Raw genomic sequence first — 21,295 nt, forward strand, 5'->3', positions numbered from 1 at the left:
TGGCCTCCTGTCTCCTTCCTGCCTCTCTTGCCCTCAAGATCTCTCCTCCAGCCATTCCAACCTCTTTCACTTCTTTCAAACCAAGATCTGTGTTCCTTGACCTCCACCTCAGAATCAGCGAACACGTGGACACCTCTAACCTAGAATCCCCTCTTCCAGTTTTCTCACTCCACTTGCATGAATCCTTCGCATCTCAGCTCGTAGGTCACACTTCTCGATGCACAGGAAACACTACAAATATCTGCTGATTCCCCTACCCATATTCCAGGTGGGACTCTCCTCCACACCTACCCTTTCTACTGAAGTGACTTCAACTCTCCCCCAACTGCCCCTGTGCTCTTTCAGTACAGAGCTGCCCGTGGACTCCAGTTGCGGGGAGGGGAACTTGCTGGAGCTCATTTTCCAACATTAATATGGTCGTCAGACCCTATAATTAGATCGACAATTAATCTTTTGGTTAATATATTGATTAGTCACAATAAATTTCATCTACTGAAAATAATCTTTAGTTGGAATAGGTTGAGGTTTTTATCTCTGTTGTCTCAAGAGGTAAACATCTTGGTGTCTTGAAATACACAGCACAAACTTGGAAAATTCATTTTCTTGATAACTGCACCAGAGTTTAGAAATTTTTGCTAAAAATAGGTTGTAAGTTACCATGTCAGAGCTGTGTTTTCGTCTCTTTTGGGTGCCACTAAATCACAGCACAGTATCATCAAAATATATTGAATTTTACACAGCTTACTTTACAGGCAAAAATTGTGAACATAACTCCTTTCCAATAGATACAAAATCTAATAGTAAACTACCCAAAAGGATGGATAATTTATATGGCTTCTTTCAACCAAAAAGGCAATAAAAGTCTGACTTATGAGAACTACACTACATTGAGAAATTAAAAGAAATGAAACCCTGGAAACCAACAAAACAGCACTAAATATAGTCAGGAAAATAGGAAACACAACAGCTTGGTACCTCCACAATTAAATAAATCTTTCTATATGTGGGGAATAAATACTTCAGTGAAAGTTCTTAATTAGAAAGTATAATATGATTTGTAAAATAAATGTGTGTCGACAGTGCATCCCAAGATACACAAGAAAGCTAATAAGTCTTGTCCAAATATGGAGAAATATTTTGGTCATCTAAAAGCATTTGGAGTGTTGCCTAGTACTCCAGTGGAGCAGGGCCCGGAGCAACTTTTTATCTATATCCAATTGATCAAATTCAAGTTTTTAAGGCATTTGTTAGAAATAGGTTTCATTGTTTAGTTATTTCTGCCTCTCTGAAGCTCAGAATTTATTACATTTTCACTTCTGAGGATATAGATATAAAGCATGTTGAAATTATGTTGGATAGTTTTCTCTATTTGTGTATAATTAATCTGGTCAATCCCAAATTGGTATGTCTCATTCCAAATAGCCTATTCTAGGTGGAAAAACATTATTTCTGTTTGTTTCGTTTCTGTGTCTTTTATAAAGTTGATTAAGAACAAGTGAATTAATAGCTACGTGGCAAGAATACATATGATGACAAAATTGCAAAATCATTATTATTTTGCCCTTTCTTAAATTTGTAATAATAATAGAGATAATATTACAAGCCATATACTATATCCTTGTGAAAGTTTTAAGAAACCAATAATAAGTATTTCTACATTTGCTACCTAATGGTATGATACAAACAAACATTTATCAAGATAAAAATAAGGTCCACATGCACATCAACTGTCTTTCATATGTACTTTTCATAAATATCATAACTGTCGGGCCCCACACGAACCACAGAGGGAGAGGGAGGCTCCTAAAATAAAGAATGACATTTTAAGTGCACAGCCATTACAAACTCATTTGATATTCATTTTAATTGCAATGTCTATAATGAATATACTTTGTATTCAAACAGATGTCACAAGTACTTCTACAGAAGTTCCAATATAATTCAGTCTTAGTTAAGAATGACTAAATGGATATTTAAAATCGGATGGTACCATGAAGTAAGAAAAAGTCAATTTCAGCAAACATTAGCTCCTTAAAACAACAAATTAAAGATTTTTATGAAACTGCCTTCCTTCCTAATTTGATCTGTTCACAGAACTGTAACCTAAAGGACTGGCTGGGTCAACCTCTCTCTTTCCTGGGTCAGCGGTTCTAATACAGAGCAACCCAGAAGGGAGAAATTGGAAGTGTGCAAAATGAGTCTGAAGGGTGGGCTGGAATTCACTTGACAATATTTAAAGACTGTTCTATCAAGCAAATTAAAAATAGTATCAATACCAATGTTTAACTGAAGTCGGTAATGATGCCATTTACTTCAGTCAGTGAGACAAGCCCTGATATTCCCTTCAATCTTCTCCCACAGGAAGCAACAATACCTTCAACTCCAACATGACAGAACTTCAAGCCATAAGTAAAGGCTTTGTTTTCCAATCATGGCGCACAAAATTACCCCCAGATGTGTGTTAAAAGGCACCATTCCAGGGCCCCAGCCCAGCCCCCCAAAATCAGCACGTGAACAAGAAAACTGAGCATTCTGATGCACATTCCTGATGAAAAGCAGTTGCCGGAAGGTTGGACAAGATGATATGAAACTATATATCCTTGATTTTATTCAAATCAGCTAGCATTTATTAAAATACATATCCTTTGAATGAAAGACCTTAGGTCAGAAAATGTAACCAGCAGATTGCTTTAAAACAAGTTTACCCCGTTTTCCTGAAGCTTTGTAAGCCCTGCATTTCACAGATGCGTGAGGCTTCTTGGTGGTGGTTGAAAGCGAGAGGCAAGATCATCTGGGTATCAGCAGGGAAGAGAGGGAGCTGACCCAGGAGAGCAGGAGCTCTGCAGGTCAGCACCTTTCCGCCTCCAGCTGGGCTCCCCCCCTCCAGCTGGGCTCCCCCCCCCAGCTGCGCTCCCCCCCCCCCCAGCTGGGCTCTCCTAGGGCCTCAACTGGAAGCTGAACTTACTTGGATGCCATATTGTGCTTTCTAACCACTAGAGAAATATGCAACACTTAAGTTGACTCTGGAGTTTAATAGAAGTAGGAAAAGCTGAAGGCACCAAGCTCTCTTCTGGTCAGCAATCCGCTCCACCCCTGCTCCCATCCCAGACTAAGAATAATTCACTGAATCTGCGAACAGAGCCTCAGTGAGGAGACCCATCGGGCAGCACGAAGACAAGCTGACACCGTTTAGTAAAGACCCCTGGTTTTCCAAAGACCTTGGCCGAGTCTTTCCCACATTAGAAACAGGATTCAATAAAAATGCTGTAGGAAGTAAAGCTATTTCACCACTAAAGAGAAGGGGACCCGGAAACACACTGTCCCTGAATTTCCTGTTTTGTTTCCAGAAACCTATCTGACTTAAAGGAATGGAGCAATCCTGGACTGGAAGACCCAGTTACATATGACCTTGAAGGACCCTGCTTTCTCTCATCCCAGTGGCACCGAGGACAAGTGAGTGCTGTCTGTAAAAAGCCACCTTCTTAACGTCTCCAAGACCACGAGTCCTGGGGATGCTGCTCATACAAGCAAACTACGCAGGCGAATGCTCACGATGTCACCGCTCCTGCAGCCTGACCCGAAGGCCCCCTCTGAGTGCGGAGGGGCGTGAATTTGAGGGCACTGTGGGAGGGAGGGTCGGTGCAGCTGGCCGTCAGTGGACAACACACCACAAGAGAGAAGACCCGCTGCGTGGCAAAGCACCATCAGGGATGGAGGGGCCATCGTCGGCCTGGCCTCACTGACTCCTCTTGGAGCAGCCTCGGATCTCCTGGAAACTTCCCCCCATGAGTCACATGACTTCCCGGCTCTCTGAGCACTTTGGCCTGTGAGCAACCCACCCCCCTGCCCTGGCACCACTGGGATGTGGCTGAGACAGGTCAACAGAAACAGCGCCTGAGCGGTGGGGACTTTTCCCCCTCGTCCATCCCAGCAGCTTTCAGAGAGTGGTCTGCGGGCAAGTTACCATGTGTGTCTGCTCTGGCTGCCTACAGAATATCATGCGCTGGGCGACTTCAATGGCAAGAATTTATTTTCTCGGAGGTCCAGAGGAGAGGACAGTAGGATCACATTGCCGGTGGGTTCAGTTTCTGGTGGGGGCTCCCATCCTGGCTTACAGGAGGCCTCCTTCTTGTTCTGTCCTTACAGGGCAAAGAAGGAGAACAGAGAGAGCATTCTCTCTCTATGGAGTCTTCTTTTAAGGCCACCAATCCCACTGGATTAGAACCCCACCATTAGGACCCCAATCCACCTGATTACTTCCTAAAAGCCCTGTCTCCCAAGACAGTCCTTCTAGGGGTCTGGGCTTCCACATATGACTCCTGGGGGAGGCCAGGGAGTCCATGGCACCCATCACTAATGCAAATTCCCAAGCCCCATCTCAGCTCCACCGAGTCCCAACCTGCAGGTTTTTCTTGTGCCCTTGGAGGTCTGAGACACCCCGGCCTCCAGGATCAAGTCTCACCCCTCAGCACACACTTCCCTCCACACCTACGCTGACTCCCACCGTGGCCTTTTTTCCTGTTGCACTTTCCTCATCGACTCTCTTTGGCTAAACTTCTCAGCAGGACCTGAAGGCTCACTCACATCACTCAGGCTGGCTTCCAGACGTTTGCTCACCCTCTGCCGCCAACCCATAATTGCCTTCTGCCCCTTTAAGGACGCATTTCCTCAACAGCCCAGCCATACACAGCTCTTCTCCAAACAAGGGCACATGTTCTGAATCAATGATTTTCATATTTTATAGGGTTTCTTAGGGTCCACAGGATATGCTGTCTTAATTGCACCACAAGACTTTTCACGTGGGAAGCATTCAGTGTTCCCAGTGTGACACCCACCATTTTGGTTCCAACTCTTTTTCTGTGAGCTACTCCCAACAACATTGGCTCCAAACCCAGTACCACTTTGGGGCAACACATTGCCCACTGACCTCTAGCATAGCACAATGTCATTTCCAAAGTTCCATAATATTTTTCAGGAATCAATATACCATTTGCTACTTTTGTCCTTAAATGCCTCAGACCCTATAAATGCTTCATGTATTACCCCATTGAGTTCTCCCAGTTCCCCCGCAATAGGCATTATGTTCTGTGCTTGACAGAAAAAGACACTGGAAACAGGCTTAATATCAAGAGATCTATTGTACACAAGACGACTCTAAGTAATAACAATGTGTTGTGTTCTTGAAAAATGCTAAGAGAATAGAATTTAGGTGTTCTCACCACAAAAAAAAAAAGATAAGCAACAATATGCTAATTAGCTTTATTAATCCATTCCATACTGTATACATATTTCAAAACATGCACATGATAAATATATACAACTTTTGCCTATAAATTAAGTAAAATTTTTTTTAGAAAAGAGTTAACTAGAGTCACATACATGGAAAATGGGAAGGTTGCAGATTATAAAGACAGACTTCTTTAACTCAAAACACATGCTTATTTCCACTCTGCTATGTTCTAAGCCAAAGGATCGGTTTTCTGTTCACATCTTGGGTTTAGTGCCAAGACCTCCAAAGCACATGGTCCCTTCTTGCAGGTAGGCTGTCTCCATGGTATCCCTTGGGACCTTTTTTTTTTTTTTTCCTACAACCCCAAACAGTCTTATGCAGGCACGGTGTTTGCAGGTACACACACACTACTGCATGGCTCAAGGTAGGCTATCAAGAAAAAAATCGAGTCTCGACTCCTTGAGACCAACAGACACTCTTAAATGACCGGAGACTACAAAGGGCTGTAAACCCGACGGCTGTTCTCTATGTGGCTCCCTTGGAAGGCTTTCATCTCTACACTAAAGACACCTGAAGAACTCAAAGGGAATGACTTGAAAGTTCAAAAGGAGCTCTGACAAACTTTTCGCCCAAAGCAACAGCTGATAATTAAGCACTAGATGCAGCCTCACATACACACAGACACAGAAAATTCCAAAAAATCTACAAACCTAAAGACATTAAAATTTCTTTAAAAATCCTACATTCTTAGCTTCCGTTTTCAGAAAACAATCCGAGTGATTATATTTTACTTATTTACAGCCACCTGCACGTTGAAAGCTGGACCCTAAGATAATACACTCCACCTGTTGGCCTGTTGAGGCCATTCCAAACACCAGCTGAGATGGTAATTAAAGCGACACTCGGCTCTCGGCCTACCTGGGGTGTTCAACAGCCTGGACATCTTGCAGAAGTAGGAGACGTACTGCTCACAGTACTCGGCGCTGCTGGTGATGGCGCTGATCTGATCCATGGAGGCGCTGTAGATGAGCTGTGTCACCGAGTACTTTTCTGGGTTGTAGCCTACCACCGTCGTCTGCATCTGCAAGTCGTGAGACACTATGGTCCACACCTTGTCCTCTGTGGGCAGAGAAATGACCACATCAGTAAAACATTCGTAGGGAAAGGCTAATTCAAGTGTCGGAAAATAACTAAGTTACATCGCCCTCCTCAGACACTGGTCTCCCTACGTGCAGTTCGCTCTAATCAGAATATGCGTCTTCATCTTATCGACAGATGTTCTTTTCACACTGACCTTTCAGGCAAAATTAGACACTGCATTGATCTGTCACCAAAAGCTCTGCACATGTGGAATCAAGCAAGTGAGCAATTATCTCAGCATTATGGACCCTGAACACTTCAAGAGTGAGAAAAGCAGCAGCAGGTATGAGGTAAAGTCAAATAAAAACTCTCGATACATTTGGGTTTTAATTAGGAGGATGGCTGCGAACCTAACAAAATATCATATTTTAAATATGTAGACATATGTCCTAAATGCATCCTTGAAAAGCTCTGGAACAAGCACCAAACTGTCATCGCTAAACACCAATTTCCAGTTGGAGAAGACTAGGATCTCTGGAGAAATGGCTGAGTTCAGGGCTGAAAATGTACGTGGTGAAAGGGAGACAGGTCATGCCACCATATCAGAAGCAAGCTGACAGGCTGCTCCAAGAAGCCCAGAACCAGGGAAGGGAGAATTCTGACATCAATAAGAATTTCCTACAATGGATTAAAAGGTATCAAACATAATTAAGACCATGAATTAATTAAAATGTAAGAAAAATGTTTAACGTTGTGAGATGTCATTTAACCAATCATTTTGACTATTGGTCCATATAGGCGAAGAATGAAGCAATTGGCCTCTTGCCGCAGCCCGGCTGGCTGGGCAAAATAACCGGGGGGGTGACGAGAAACTTGTGTAGATTGATACTGCAGGAGTGGGAGCCGTTTATTGTAGGACAGGAGGGGTATATATACATTACACACAGTTTATCTTAATTAACATAAACTAGATACAGCAGTCAACCAATAAGGAATCTCCACACTTAATGGCTCGCTGGCATTACTTTACAAACCACTCCCTCCGGCAAGATGCATGCGCCATCTTGACTTGTTTACAGACCCTAACAGCCTCTGGTTCCTGTATGAACTGTAATGTAAGTATTCTCTTTATGGAAATATTTCAGTTCACAAAAGAATACTAAATAATACAATGGGAATATCATCATTTGGTAACTTCCAAGTTTGTAGGATCTAAGTAATGATTGCTAATGGCTGGTCTGTGCCTCTCAAGGGGTATCCACGGCTGACAGCACGTAGTGCAACAAGACCTAGCAAGGATGTAGCTGAGCTTCCGGAACCACCTGCAGATTCCCAGAAACAGGGAGGATGGGAGCCTGACTGGAGAAGGGCTCTGTGAACTCTGTAGATCAATCCAGTGTCCTTGAATTACAAATCACAGAGGAAGGGGGAAGGGCGTGAGGAAGAGCTAAGGTGAGAGTGCGCTGTGGGTCAGTCCCTTCCTCAGTTCTCCCCCTCAAGGTGTCTCCATTTCAGCAAATGGCGGCTCCAATCTTCCGGTTTCCCAGGAAGAAACCCTAGAAGCACCACTGACTCCTGGCTACATCAGCAAGCGGCTTGCAAACCCTGTCTGCTCTTCCTTCAGTCCATACATGGGTCATATGTTTGAAGAACCCTAGCAAGTGCCTGAAACCACAGAGAACCGACCCTACATGTACTGTGTCTTATCCTATATATACATACCTACCAAGATCTTTGTTTTATAAATCAGGCATGGTGATATATTAGCAATAATAGCTGATAATAAAATAGAACAAGTACGACAACCAACATACTGTCATCCCACAACCTGCTTTCCTTCACCTCTCTTCTCTCCTCACTTCTCTCCCCTCGTAGCCTACCACCCCCACTCCCTCCACAATGACCTCCTTCATCTTCCAATATGTCAGGTGCTCCCTCCTTGGATATGCGCTCTTATATAATTGCCAGCTCCACTCTTCTTGTGCTTGTTATTAAGTAAAATAAGAGTTACTTCAACACAAGCACTGTGATACCACAACAGTGACTGACAGCTAATGGGTGAGTAGCATATAGAGAGTGGAAACAGTGGACAAAGCAATAAGTCTCATCTCAGGAGGGATGGAGCAGGGCGGAACAAGATTTTACCATACTACTCAGAATAGCAAGCACTTTAAAAATCATGAATTTTTCATTTTGGGATTCTTTTCATTTAATATTTTTGGGCCACTGAAAATGTATGAAGTGAAACTATAGATAAGGAGGGACACAGTATTCAGAATCTGAGTCCAGAGATTTACAATCTGCCCCCAGCCTCTCCACCACTGCTCTGGATAAAGCCTTTGCCTCTCCCTTCATTACTACTGTGACCTGTCACCAGTCACCTGCTTCCTGCCCCTGCACCCCCAAAACCCTCCTCCCATCCTGTCCTTCTCCCTTCTCCACCCACTCTTCCATGTTTATCCGGTAGCCCCAGTGACCTGGGCCCTTCCTCCAGGATGTCGGGAGCTCCCCCTTCAGTCTCCTGGGCCTGGACACCGCAGAGCCCCCTCCTTCTCTGGTCTTTTCCCCTGCCACATGCTCCTCCCTAGCATTCACCCACCTGACAGCGCATATTTAATTAACCCCTTTTCACTCTCCCTACATGCAAAGGTGGGGTGGGGGTGTGGCTCAGAGCAGGTCTACAAGAAAGTACGAGTTAAAGAGAACAAATCAGCAAAAAGTGAATAGAACCCAGTTGCTGGGAACTGTTCAAAGTCCTGCTGGCTCCAGTTGTGGTTCAGCCACAAGGGCCCTGAGAGATGGAGAGCCCCGCCCTTCTCCAAGGCCTGTTCCCCCTCTGCCTGACAACATGCCTCTGGGCTATAGTCTCACTTATTTGCTGGAATCAGCTAAAACAAGCTCAGTGATGGCGCCCCCCCCCCCCCAGGAAGGTACCTCTGCGGGGCACTTACTTTTGCCTGGTTAGAAGGCTTTCTTTGGGTCCACCGACAGCCAGAGAGCTGCTCCCCACACTAGTTTTTTTCTCGCCATTTGTGACTCCAACAACTGAATCTCTTTAGCCCCAGGTCTGCAGATTTACCTTCACCAAATTAGAGCTGTATCCATTAGGTTAGTTTTATCTCTTTTTGGCTATACGCAGCCTGTGGCACAGAACTCTCCAGTCTCTGGCACTACTTTTCGTTCTTTTTTTAACCAATCCCCATGGAGAGCCTTGTTCTCTAGCAGCAGCCCAGAATCTCTTTCCTTAACTCATGATGGACTACATTTTTAACCTGACTTCTTTCAAGAGTCATAAAAAAACTTTCTAACATACACAAACCAGTATTCCCGAAGACAAGTGAGTTTGTCAGCTTTCTGTACTGTAACACATACCTGAGATCATCAACTTATAAAATGAAAAGGTTTGTTTTGGCTCCCAGTTCTAGAGATTTATGTCCATGATTAGTCGGCCCCATTGCTTTGGGCCTATGGAGGCACAAGATGATAGGAGCACTTGGTCATGCAAAGCCACTCACTTCACGGCTGGCACATGAAGAGAAAAGGCATTTACACTGTAGATTTTCCTTTGCTCGTATCATAAGTGGAATCATTAATTCCCTTATTCAAGGTGGACACTCATTGTGTATATTATAATCTATGTGCACAATGTAAATAAAAACTACTGCCTATGGCAAGTTCCAAACGTCTACATTTCATTTTTATGAAGAAGCCCCTGATAAAATGGTGCTTCCTCTGCAAACACTGTTTTGGATCCCTGTGTTCTGAAAATGCCCTTTGTGATTATTGAGAACTTAGTGTTTCTTCTTTCATCTTGAAATCATACATTTTATAGTCATCATATTGTGCTTTGTGGGGAATACAGCAGGTTTAATGAAACATTTCAAACACTAGGGCATGGGGAACGTGCCATGGATACATGTCCACGTCCTTGGCCACAGTGGGTCCTAAAGGTCAAATACCTTGGTAATGACGACATTAGGAGGCTTTCTCTGTTGCCAGTGACCCCGCATCCTCATCCTGTTTATAAATCTCAAGTGGTTTACTTCATGAGAACATAATTCCTTACCTGGCTGGAGTTGTGACCAGGGATAGCTCAAGGCAGGAAATGACCAGGGAACAAAGAATAATTCCTCCCAGAAGAGCACCTCTCCCTTAATTACGTGCACACTTGTGCTCTGCCTCCTTCCGCCATTCCACATACAATCGGAATTCACATGAATATATAGTATATAAAGTATACTTTAACAGAAGTCCAACCTGAGCTGAGTATAATTGGACATATTTTATGTGTTCTATACTCCTGAATATATAGCTAAAAGTTATTTTACTTTTCAAATCACAGCATCTTGCTAACTGAACCTAATTCTTTACTCTGAACACTTCCACTATCTTCATTAATATTTTCTTTGAAAAGATATTTAGAAAGAGGGGATATTTATATCAACTACCTAAATTTAAAATGATGTATAAAACTTCTTAGACTGGTTGTGTGCATAATATAACATATACTCCAAATTCCTTAGCTAATGTTTTAGCCAGCTTTCTGTTACTATAACAAAATTACTGAGTTAACAAACTTATAAAGATAAAAGATTTAGCCTGGGCTCAGGGTTTTGGAAGGTTTAGTCCATGACCAATTGGCCTCATTGCTTTGGATCTGAAGTGAGGATGCATATCATGTCAGGGAGTGTGTGGTGAAGGGAACTGCTTACCTCACAGCTAGGATAAAAGAGAGAAAGAAAGAGGAGATTAGCATCCCACAATCCACTTCAAGGATACCCCCGCAAGGGCATGGTCCCTAACTTTCTCCTAGTAGGCCCTATCTCTTAAAGGTTGTATCACCTCCAATAGCAGCATTCTGGAGCACAAGTCTTTAACACAAGGATCTTTGGGGACATTCCAGATCCAAACCATAATAACTCTGTATCCCTTATTATAGTTACACTGCAGGGATGACTTTGAGTCTCTTACTGTTAGAGCAAACCAACAGGAAGTAAGCCATAACATAAGCTTTGCTTACGATTTTCAATATTGCACGTAAGCCTTGGCTGGCTGGATAAAGCTAGCAAATTCAATTTTCAATCTTTACATTTTTTCTCTATTTTACAAACTGTATCCCACTAACTCTTTCTATTTCCTTTGGGCATAAAAGTCTTAATGGCCATTATCCTGATTCAGCCAAACTATATTTGAACATCAACTACGAGAAAGAAAAGAGCAAGGATCTCCCGTTAAACCCTACAGCATCATTCAAAGTTGCTTTCTTCGGACTGAAAGTTTTGCAGTCTTGTTGGAATATATAGCATAAAAGAAGGGAACAAAAATGTCACTGAGAAGAAGCCAGGTTCCTAGGTGAAAACTTTTGAATATTAAATAGCAACAGAACAATGTCATCTTTGAGAGCATCCACTTGACTCTTCTATTCTACAAGAAAAAGCCAAGTCTCAGAAGAGGTAAGTGACTTGCCCAGATGAACACTAAGATTCAGTGACAAAATGTAGATGTATTTTCCCTAATTCTGGATTTTATTACAGCCAATGACATTATGATTGGGGACATAACAGACTTTTTCTTGTCTTTCCCATAATGCTGCATTAATTGTTTTCCTTTTGGGGTCAAGGGAGAAAGGTGAACATATAGAGACCCTTTGAGCCTTCCAACAGTACTGCTATAAATGAGGACAGTGTTAACCTCTTACAAACAGGGCAGTGCCACCTACTGGTAACATAGTTCCACCATGAATGCGTTCACACACCCTTTATTGGGTTCCTGGACTGTTCCAGAGGTATGGTGGGCTCTGGGGACACCAAGAGAATAAGATTTGAGGTTCTACTCTCAATGATCTCATGGTCCCGTGGAGGTGAGAGGACGTAAAGCTCAGAATTACAAATACCAACAAATTACTAAAATGTGGTGTGGAAAATACCCTGGTCCATATGGAGAGTCCATCTAACCCAGTTCTAGAAAGCCACGAGCGGCCTGGTGGATCAGATAAGTGAATGGGGCAGAGCCGTGAAGGGAGAGAAGACGGCAAGAGGCACTGGTCAAGTCTGTCAAGCACTGTTCACGCCAAACCCCTCGGAGACAAGAGGAATGTAGTCAATGGAAACAAGGGAAACGGAAGGATTTGGAACAGTGAAGGATGTAAGATCATCAACTCAATGCGACTGTGCCTGGATTGAAAGGCTTAGTGCTTGGCCATAGGTGTGAGTATTAAAAACCAATGAAAGATTAATTCATGTTTTAAAAATGATTTCTTTAAACACAAGAACATCTTTAATATTACTTATTTACTATCACTTATTGGAAAGATATATTTAACTGCTCATAATATGCCTGCCATTTGTCTGAGTTTGGAAGCTATTGCGTGAAGCCAGATAAGGCGTTCTTCATCCTACACAGTCTGCAATCTAATAGCTAAACGTGGGAGGCGAGGCACACAGGTGAGCCAGCACGTAACTAAGGGTTCACTTGAATCCTCGACTTAAGCTTGGTAAAGGAAACAGAGTGAAGAGAGAGAAGGATGATTCCAAGTAGATTGGTGAGAAGAGCCCTCTCAGGGAAGGTGATATCTGAGCAAATTCTAGAATGATTCGAAAATCAAAGGGAGGAATGCCCAGGCTGAACTAGGAGCAGAGGCAAAGCCCCAGGCAGGAATAACCCGGCAGGTTGATTTGGCAGGAGTGAAATGAAGAGAGCAAAGAGCAGGAAATGACGGAGACAGAAAGACAGGGCCCAGATGCAGCAGCAACTCCGCAGCATGGGTGGACTCTGAACTTGGCCTTAGCTGTTAAGGGAGCCAAGGTCTCTTGGATGAAAACATTTGAAGCAAAATCTGTTTATAGGGGAACGTGATGATCCCTGGGACTTTGAAAGGCAGCAGTGGAGGGGGTGAGAAACAGAGTCAGGAGTATGACTTCAAGACAGATCCAGCGAGACTCGGGGATACTTGAGATGAGCCTCGTCAGGAAAAAAGTAAGACGAGATTATTGTGGGAATTCTGAACATTTCTCTGGGAAAAAGATGGTGCCATTTACTAATATGGGAAAGATTGTGGATGGATAGAAAAAGCCGAAAAGTAGGCCAAGACTAGGTCACTGATAGGTGGAAATGAAATCAGAGAAATCCACACAGATAAATTTCAAGAGACAGGGAATAGACATGAGGTAGATTAAGTTTTTTGCTTTTTTTTTTTAAGACTGGAGATTGAATCCAGGGGCTCTTTACCACTAAGCTACATGCCTATTCCTTTTATTTTATTTATTTATTATTTTTTAGACAGGGTCTTGCTAACTTATTGGCCTCAAACTCACAATCCTCCTGCCTCAGCCTTCAGAGTTGCTGGGATTACAGCCATGCACTACCATGCCTGGACTGTGTTTTAAATTTAAGATGATAATTTATTGATTAACCAGTAAAAATGTGTTATATATAAGCGCATGAATTATAGCTTTACAAGAGAACAGCACTGTGGTTTGTTGAACTTATATTCCACTGCTGTGGGTATGTTGTGTTAAGATTATCACAAAAGACAAATACATTATATCTTACTAAACTCTTATTTTTAGAAACTTGGATTATAAAAGTTTGGTTTATGTTAGAAATACAAAAATAGTTTAATGATTAAAAAAAACCTAATGCAATCTATTAATACAATGGCACACTTGGGAATAAAAAATACTGAATAAAGCCTGGTGTGGTAGCACATGCCTGTAATGCCAGGAGCTCAGGAGGCTGAGATAGGAGGATCCTGAGTTCAAAGCCAGCCTCCACAATGGTGAGGCACTAAACAACTCAGTGGGACCCTGTCTCTAAATAAAACACAAAACAGGTCTGGGGATGTGGCTCAGTGGTCAAGTGCCCATGAGTTCAATCCTTGGTATCCCCAAAAATAATTGAATAAAGTAAAAAGTTCAAACAATTAGTCTTGAAATAGAATTTTTTGCTTTCATCAGAAAAAGGACATGCTTATAACCACCAGTTTCATTCAGTGTTTACTGGGGCTTAGCCATGACAATTAAATAAATAAATGAATAAATAAATAAATAAATAAATAAATAAAAGCAGTAGTAGTGCTAATAATTTTAGCAATTGAATTAAATAGAGTTGATAAATTTTCAAGACTACTAGAAAAACTGATAAAAATTGTTCAACACAATATAGAAACATCAATCATAATTCTATAACCAATAAAGAGGAAATACATTTTAAGGTATAATTCATAAAATGGAATCATCCAAAATATATGTAAGATCTTTATGGAGTGAAATTTGAAACTTTGTCAAATATTATTAAACAAGAGTCACATAGATGAAGAAGTAATCTAGATTCATGATTTGAAAGATTTCAGAAAGATTATATATATTAATATATATTAATATATTAAATATATATTTTAAATTAGCCTATAAATTAAATGTATTTCTAGTCAAAATCCACATTAATTAGTTTGTATATCAATGAAACTGAGCAAGTGATCCAAAAATGGGTGTGAAAGACCAAGATCCAAGAGTAGCTAAAACCTTCTTTAAGAAAAAAATTGACCTATGAAAATTGTGACCAAGTAGTCTGGCTACAGGCATAAACAATTAGAATGAGGAAACAAATTTTCAAACAGTTGGAGCCAAATCTATATACATGCAAACTTTATTTTAATTAGAGTTGGTATTAACTATAAGAAATTTCTAATTGTTTGTTTTGAAAGAGTAGAATTTAATCCCGCTCTCTAGCCCTACACAAAAATCTATTCCAAGTCAATTAAAGGCATGGTGGAAAAACAGAAGAAGGAATTAAATTAATATTTCCATTTTTTAAACAAGGCATAAAATAAGCAGATGGTTGTGGGAAAATGGATACATCTGCGTTTGATAAAATTAAGCCCTCTTCTTTGTCAAGATCTCCTAAGCCATGTGAAAAGATAAGCCACAGAGGAGACATGTGTAAGATACAGATGTAACAAAGATGGACATCCAGCTACATTAAGGACTTCTACAGGGAGGAACAGAAGGAGAGAGAACCTCCTAGAAAGATGGGCTCTTACAGAGGAAGTCCTTGCCCACACCTACATGGAGGAGTGTGGATCCTGTTTTCCTCTGGCACACAGTTTCAGGGGTAATTCCTGGGTCTGTGGTCCACTTTGAGTTGACTTTCGTGCAGGTTAAGACAGAGCATCTAGTTTCACCCTTCTACACATGGATAACCAGTTTCCCAGCACCATTGTTAAGTATGTCATCTCTTCTCCAAAGGATGTATTTAGTGCCTGGGACCACATGACTGCAACTGTGTAGGTTTGTCTCTGCATCTTCTAGTTCATTCTCTTGGTCTGCCTATTTTTTATGCTAGTATCATGAATTTTTTTGTTACTGCGGCTAAAACTCGGGAAATAAAACTAAGTATTTATAAGTGTGATGGCATTATATTAAAAAGCTTCTTCACAGCAAATAATTAAGAATAGTAAGACAGAACCCACAGAATGGGAGAAAAATCTTTGCAGCTACTCTTCTGACAGAGGATTAATATCCAGAGTATATATAAAGTACTTAAAAATTTTTGACCCCCCCCACAAAGAAAAACTGTAATTAATAAATGGGCAAATAAACAAAATAGATATTTTTCAAAGAAGAAATTCAAATGGCCAACACATATATTCAAAAATGTCCAACATCCTTATCAATCAATGAGGAAAACACAAATGGAAACCACACTGTTTCATTTCACTCCAATTAGAATGACAGACATTAAGAATACAAATAACATTAAATGCTGGTGAGGATGTGGGGGAAATGAACACTTATATACTGGTGAGATTCTAAATTAGTGCAATCACTATGGAAATCAGTGTGGAGGCTCCTCAAAGGATTAGAGTTATGGTTTGGATGTGATGTGTCCCCCATAAGATCACGTTTGAGACATGCAAGAAGGTTCCAAGGAGAAAGGATTGGGTTGTAAGAGTCATAACCCAATCAGTGATTTAATCCTCCAATAGAGATTGAATGGTAACTGAAGTGGTAGGGTGTAGATGGAGGAAGTGGGAATTGGGACGTGGCTTTGGGTATATATTTGTAACTTTCCAGTGCAATCTCTCTCTCTACCTACTGGTCACCATGATGTGAGCTGCTCTGCTCTGCCACCCTCTCCTGCCATGATATTCAGCCTTATCTGGAGCCTGAGGAATGGAGCTGGACTTCTATGGACTAAGACCTATGAAACATGAGCCCTCAAATGAACTCTTCTTGCTCTGTGATTGTGCTGGATGGGTCCTTTAGTCACAGCAGCAAAAAAGCTGACGAAAACAACGAGGGATGTAAGCACTATGTGACCTAGCTATATCACTCCTGATATGTTCCCAAAAGAATTAAAGTCATCTTACTATAGTCATCCATGGCTACCATGTTTACAGGAGCATAATTCACAATAGCAAACCATGGAACCTGCCCAGGTGTCTATCAACAGATGAATGGATAAAGAAAATGTGGTACACATACACAATGGAGTTTTAATCAGTCATAAAAAAAAAAAATCATGTCATGTGCAGAAAAATGGATAGAACCGGAGATTAGCCAGACTCAGAGAGTCAGGACCATTTTTTTCTCTCATATGTGGAGGCTAGAGAGGAAAAAGGGAAGCAAAGGGACTTCAGGAAGATACAAGAGTGACCAGCAGACGAGAGGAAGGGAACAGGGGAAGGAGGAGGGGAGGGCTGGTGAAACGGAACAAACCAACCAAGTGAGCTGTGGATCTGCAAATACATCAGGATGAATCCCGTTACTAGGCAAAACTCACTGCACCAGTTAAAAAAGAAAGAAAGATAGGCAAGGGATAGAGATGAACCGGCAATTTACAAATGGGTAAACAAAATGCTCATGGAGGTGAATGGTCAATGTAACTAGGAAAATACCAACTCAAACTAGAGCGAGATCTTCATGTCACTTCGCCTGACGAGTAAACAAACATCTGGCAATATCCAGAATGCTTGCCGGTGTAGACACCTAGACCTTTCATACCATGATCCTGACAACCACCTTGGAAAAAGAACTTTGGCAATAACATATAAAAATGAGCACTCTGTAAAAAACAATTATTTCTAGTTATAAAAAACTAGAGAAATTCTTTAATATTTACATAAGAAAATGTATTTTAACGATTGCTTGCTATAGCAGATAAAACAACCTAAAAGGCCAACCCAAAAGAGTAGAACATAAATTGAACTATGGTCATACAATTGAATATTATGAAACATTTGAACCAAGTCAACTACAAGCATATTTATCGATATGGGTTAATTCTAAAATCAGAAGACTGAGTGGAAAATACAAGTGAGAGAAGCCCTTCCAATGGGATGTCACTGTTGTGAAGTGTAAGGGTACCAAATATCAGTAAGGTCTTCTAGGGACTGAAAAAGGAGAATAGGGTCAGAGACAAGGTTCAATTTTATCTTTGTTGTTAAACTTCTTAATTTGAGTATTGGACACAGACCAGAAATAGTTCATATCAAAACAAACGAATGCACCTAATTTAAGGTACACTTTACATAATAAACATCTAGATTTATGAAAGTAATTAGGAAATATTGATCATTTTAAAGTTATATGTATTCTTTACTGAATAATTTACAAAATAATCTCTTAGTTACCACTTCTAGTTTAAAAAAAATCAATTCTACAAAATTGTTTATAAAACATTCAGGCAAAAGACTCAGCATAATTTTAGATTATAATGCAGTTTTTTTTGTCTTTGTAATAGGATTCATTTGAAAGTTTCAGAAGTCTTTTAGGTAGAAAAGTCAATTTTAAAACACATTTGTAGGGGCTGGGGTCATAGCTCAGTGGCAGAGTGCTTGCCTCACGTGTGTGAGGCACTGGGTTCGATCCTCAGCAATACATAAAAATAAATAAAATAAAGGCATTGTATCCATCCTCAACTAAAAATATTTTTAAAAACTCATTAAAAATTAACATAGGCTATTGTTTTCAGGTTTTCCCAATAATTCTGATCTTGCAAACTAAATTATTATCCTTTATTTTTCTAAAATAGGCTGCTATTAGATTTTCAATAAGTAAATACATTTAGTTTTTAAATAATCTAAATTATTAGTCTTTATTTTTCTCCCTGAGTACACATGGTATGAGCATCACACACATTTCTATGAGCCTGAACTGTAACATTGCCAGGGCCTGTCTCCAGGGCTGGCTGTGCTGGTTTGGGGCATTCCATAACCATAACCCAGCTTGGGAGGCATACGCAGCTATAACCACGTGCAGAGAAACAGGTAGGGAAAGCAGATGGAGCTCTGCACGAGACACTCAGGAAATGGGCTCCAACTGCAGATGCTGTCCTGCAGGTGGGGAAAATGCTGGGCATTTCTAAGCTCGGGACCCCAGCCCAAAGATGGAGGACAAATCAAGAACTGTGAACAGGTAGAGATAACAGTCGCTCGTGCTCACCCCCAGGAGAAACAACTTGGAATTTATATTTCTTTTTTTCTAGAAAGATATCACTATTCTCTTGCAAGAGGAGTATTTGTCAATGTTTTCGTCTGGTTGCAGAGGTATTAAGCTTCTTCCACAATACGGGGAGAGTGATGGACTACATTTATAGGAATACTCAGACAGCTACGCTCCCCTCCCCACTTCTCTCACACCAGGCGCAGATACAGTGTGCCTCTATCCGATAGTCGTGTTCATCTGCGTGACATTAGGGGTTTCCTGACCTGTGTAACACGGGATGCTACTCTCTGGTTCTTGCAGCTTATAACAGTCGTTAGATTTTGATCTGAATTCAAACACCAAGACTAAGGATATGTCATCTTTGATTAGTGACTGACCAACCCTGTGGACGTGTAAAGATACCACTCCTCATTGTTTAAAAATACTTTAGGGCATACTGCATGTACTTGGCTAAAAAAATAAAATCCTCCACCTCTCAACTCTACCACCCTGACCCTGCAGGGTGCTCCTGGTTCAGGGCTTTGTCCTTGCTGTTCCCTCTGCCTAGAAAGTGCTTCCCCAGAAGGTCCCAGCGCCTCCCTTTCTCCCCTGCAGTCTTGGTTCAGAGGGCACCTCCTCTGGGGTCCACCCCATCCACCATGTTGTGCAGCCCTTCCCCCAGGCCCAGAGCAATGGATCCGGTCACCGAGGGACTGACACCTCTGAAACTGTGACCCCCTAATAAAACTTTTCCTCTTCTACATTTCTCTTGTCAAGTCTGTCTTATCAAAGCTGACTAAATAATTTGTGAAAGAGGATTCGTTTTTTAAACCTGTGTTCAGCCACAGGATCATATCTAAAGATGTCTAAACATCTTCAAGTATCCAGCTAGTATTCACATTTTTCTAGTTTTCTCACATGGGCTTTATGTACGGTTGGGATCCAACTAATGTCTGCACGTGGGTTACTTACATTAATTTCAAGATATTAAGCTGCAAGGATTGCTAAAAGAACAACATAAAATATGTGTAAGACATATCTTGCTAAAGATATCACCATTTTCCTTCTGGGTTGGACAGGGAGATGCTAATTATTCCAGGTATACACCCCCTCTGTACCTAGAAGCAGAGCCAGGAGCACCTGAGTGCCTTTTACTGCAAAACTTACCTTACTGTAAGCACTGCTCCAGGCCCTGGGGCTGAAGATGGACAACCCTGGTTTCACATCACCCAAGAGCAAGTGGGAGGAAGGACATGGAATGATCACAGTACAGAGACTAAGACGGAAGCATGCATGTCTAAGCAACTGCCAGGATCATGTAAGTAATAAGATGTAGCATGTAAATCACAAGCCCATGATAACTGGCACCAAATTCTTTACTATGCATAATACTTAAAAATTCCTCTAGTGTATTTTACACACACACACACACACACACACACACACACACACTCACTCCATTGCTGGGGAATTCTGTTTTCAGTTAGCAGTTAAATTTAAGGTTAAGTCTTAACAAGCTAACCTGAGAAATTACAGTGGACTTGTTTCTATGTGAAAAGCTTTGATGCAGCAGAACCCACAATTGAAAACGACAGCTGGATCTGCTGTGCTGGGACAGCAGCTCGGGGATGGTCCCTCCTTCCATGCTGACCCGAGTTTACCTCACTGACCCTTCAGCCTGGGGAACTCAGGCACGTGCCAGCAAGCAATGTCTCCAGGGTCACTGGGGGCTATGGTATCATAGTGACCTCCCCAGAGACAGGCTGTGGCCCTCTCTCCCCTCTTCCAACCCAGGGACAGGCTTAATTAAAGATTTTTGATGAGACAGATGACATTTTTCACCTTGGGAGAAAATCCCCAAATAATCAATTCCTCTAAGTATCTAATTTTCCCCATTAACTCAGTTTCTATTCACTGAAGCAGCCCCCATTGCGAGGAACATTAGCAAGACAGTCTGACAGATTACATTCCTTAGTGAGGATAATGAGCTAGAGATAACTTTCTAGGGAAAGAAAACCCTTAAGATTGCAGAGTGAACATACTCAAGGGACTGAAAGTGGTGTTATCACCTTAATTTTAACAGAAGTACAAATGTATTAGGTGATTTCACTTTTCATTTTTTTTTTTTTTTTTTCAATCCTAAGCAAGGATTATCAAATACTAAAGCAGCTCTAAGCCCGGCAAGTTCTGCTCTCTCGGATCCTTAAGTCTCTGCTTCCAAGCATTTTCCCAGGAACTTCTGCCCTATTCTCAGGCCCTCAATGTCAGATCAAGGGCAGATGACCTGCCCGACTCTTTCTACTGCCCTGACAAACTGAGTTTTCTTTCCTCTTTCCATTATCATGTGTGAGGCAGCCCAACCCTGTGAAGACCCCTGAGGTCAGGCTTTATTCCTTGATACCCATCCCTCTTATGGGTACTCAAGAGCTCAACAAATAATCAAAGAATTTATGTAAAAAAACAAGGTGCCCCGCTCAGCCAGTCAAAATCCACGATGACACGGGGTAGAGTTTAATGCATACATAGGACAGATCATCATGTCCTGGCAAACCTCTGACCT

The 21,295-nt window shown here is 41.5% G+C and overlaps 1 protein-coding gene across 1 annotated transcript in view; it reads right to left on the reverse strand.

Moving 5' to 3' along the window:
- Nucleotides 1-21,295, reverse strand: part of Cntnap2 (contactin associated protein 2) — a 1,322,317-nt gene that overhangs the window by 642,470 nt on the left and 658,552 nt on the right. The window contains exon 13 of the mRNA XM_076852920.2: nucleotides 6,149-6,349. Coding sequence (XP_076709035.2) covers nucleotides 6,149-6,349 — 201 coding nt within the window. The remainder of the gene's footprint in view (nucleotides 1-6,148; nucleotides 6,350-21,295) is intronic.

The sequence above is a fragment of the Callospermophilus lateralis genome, chromosome 1, assembly GCF_048772815.1.
Source record: "Callospermophilus lateralis isolate mCalLat2 chromosome 1, mCalLat2.hap1, whole genome shotgun sequence".
Classification (NCBI taxonomy): Eukaryota; Metazoa; Chordata; class Mammalia; order Rodentia; family Sciuridae; genus Callospermophilus; species Callospermophilus lateralis.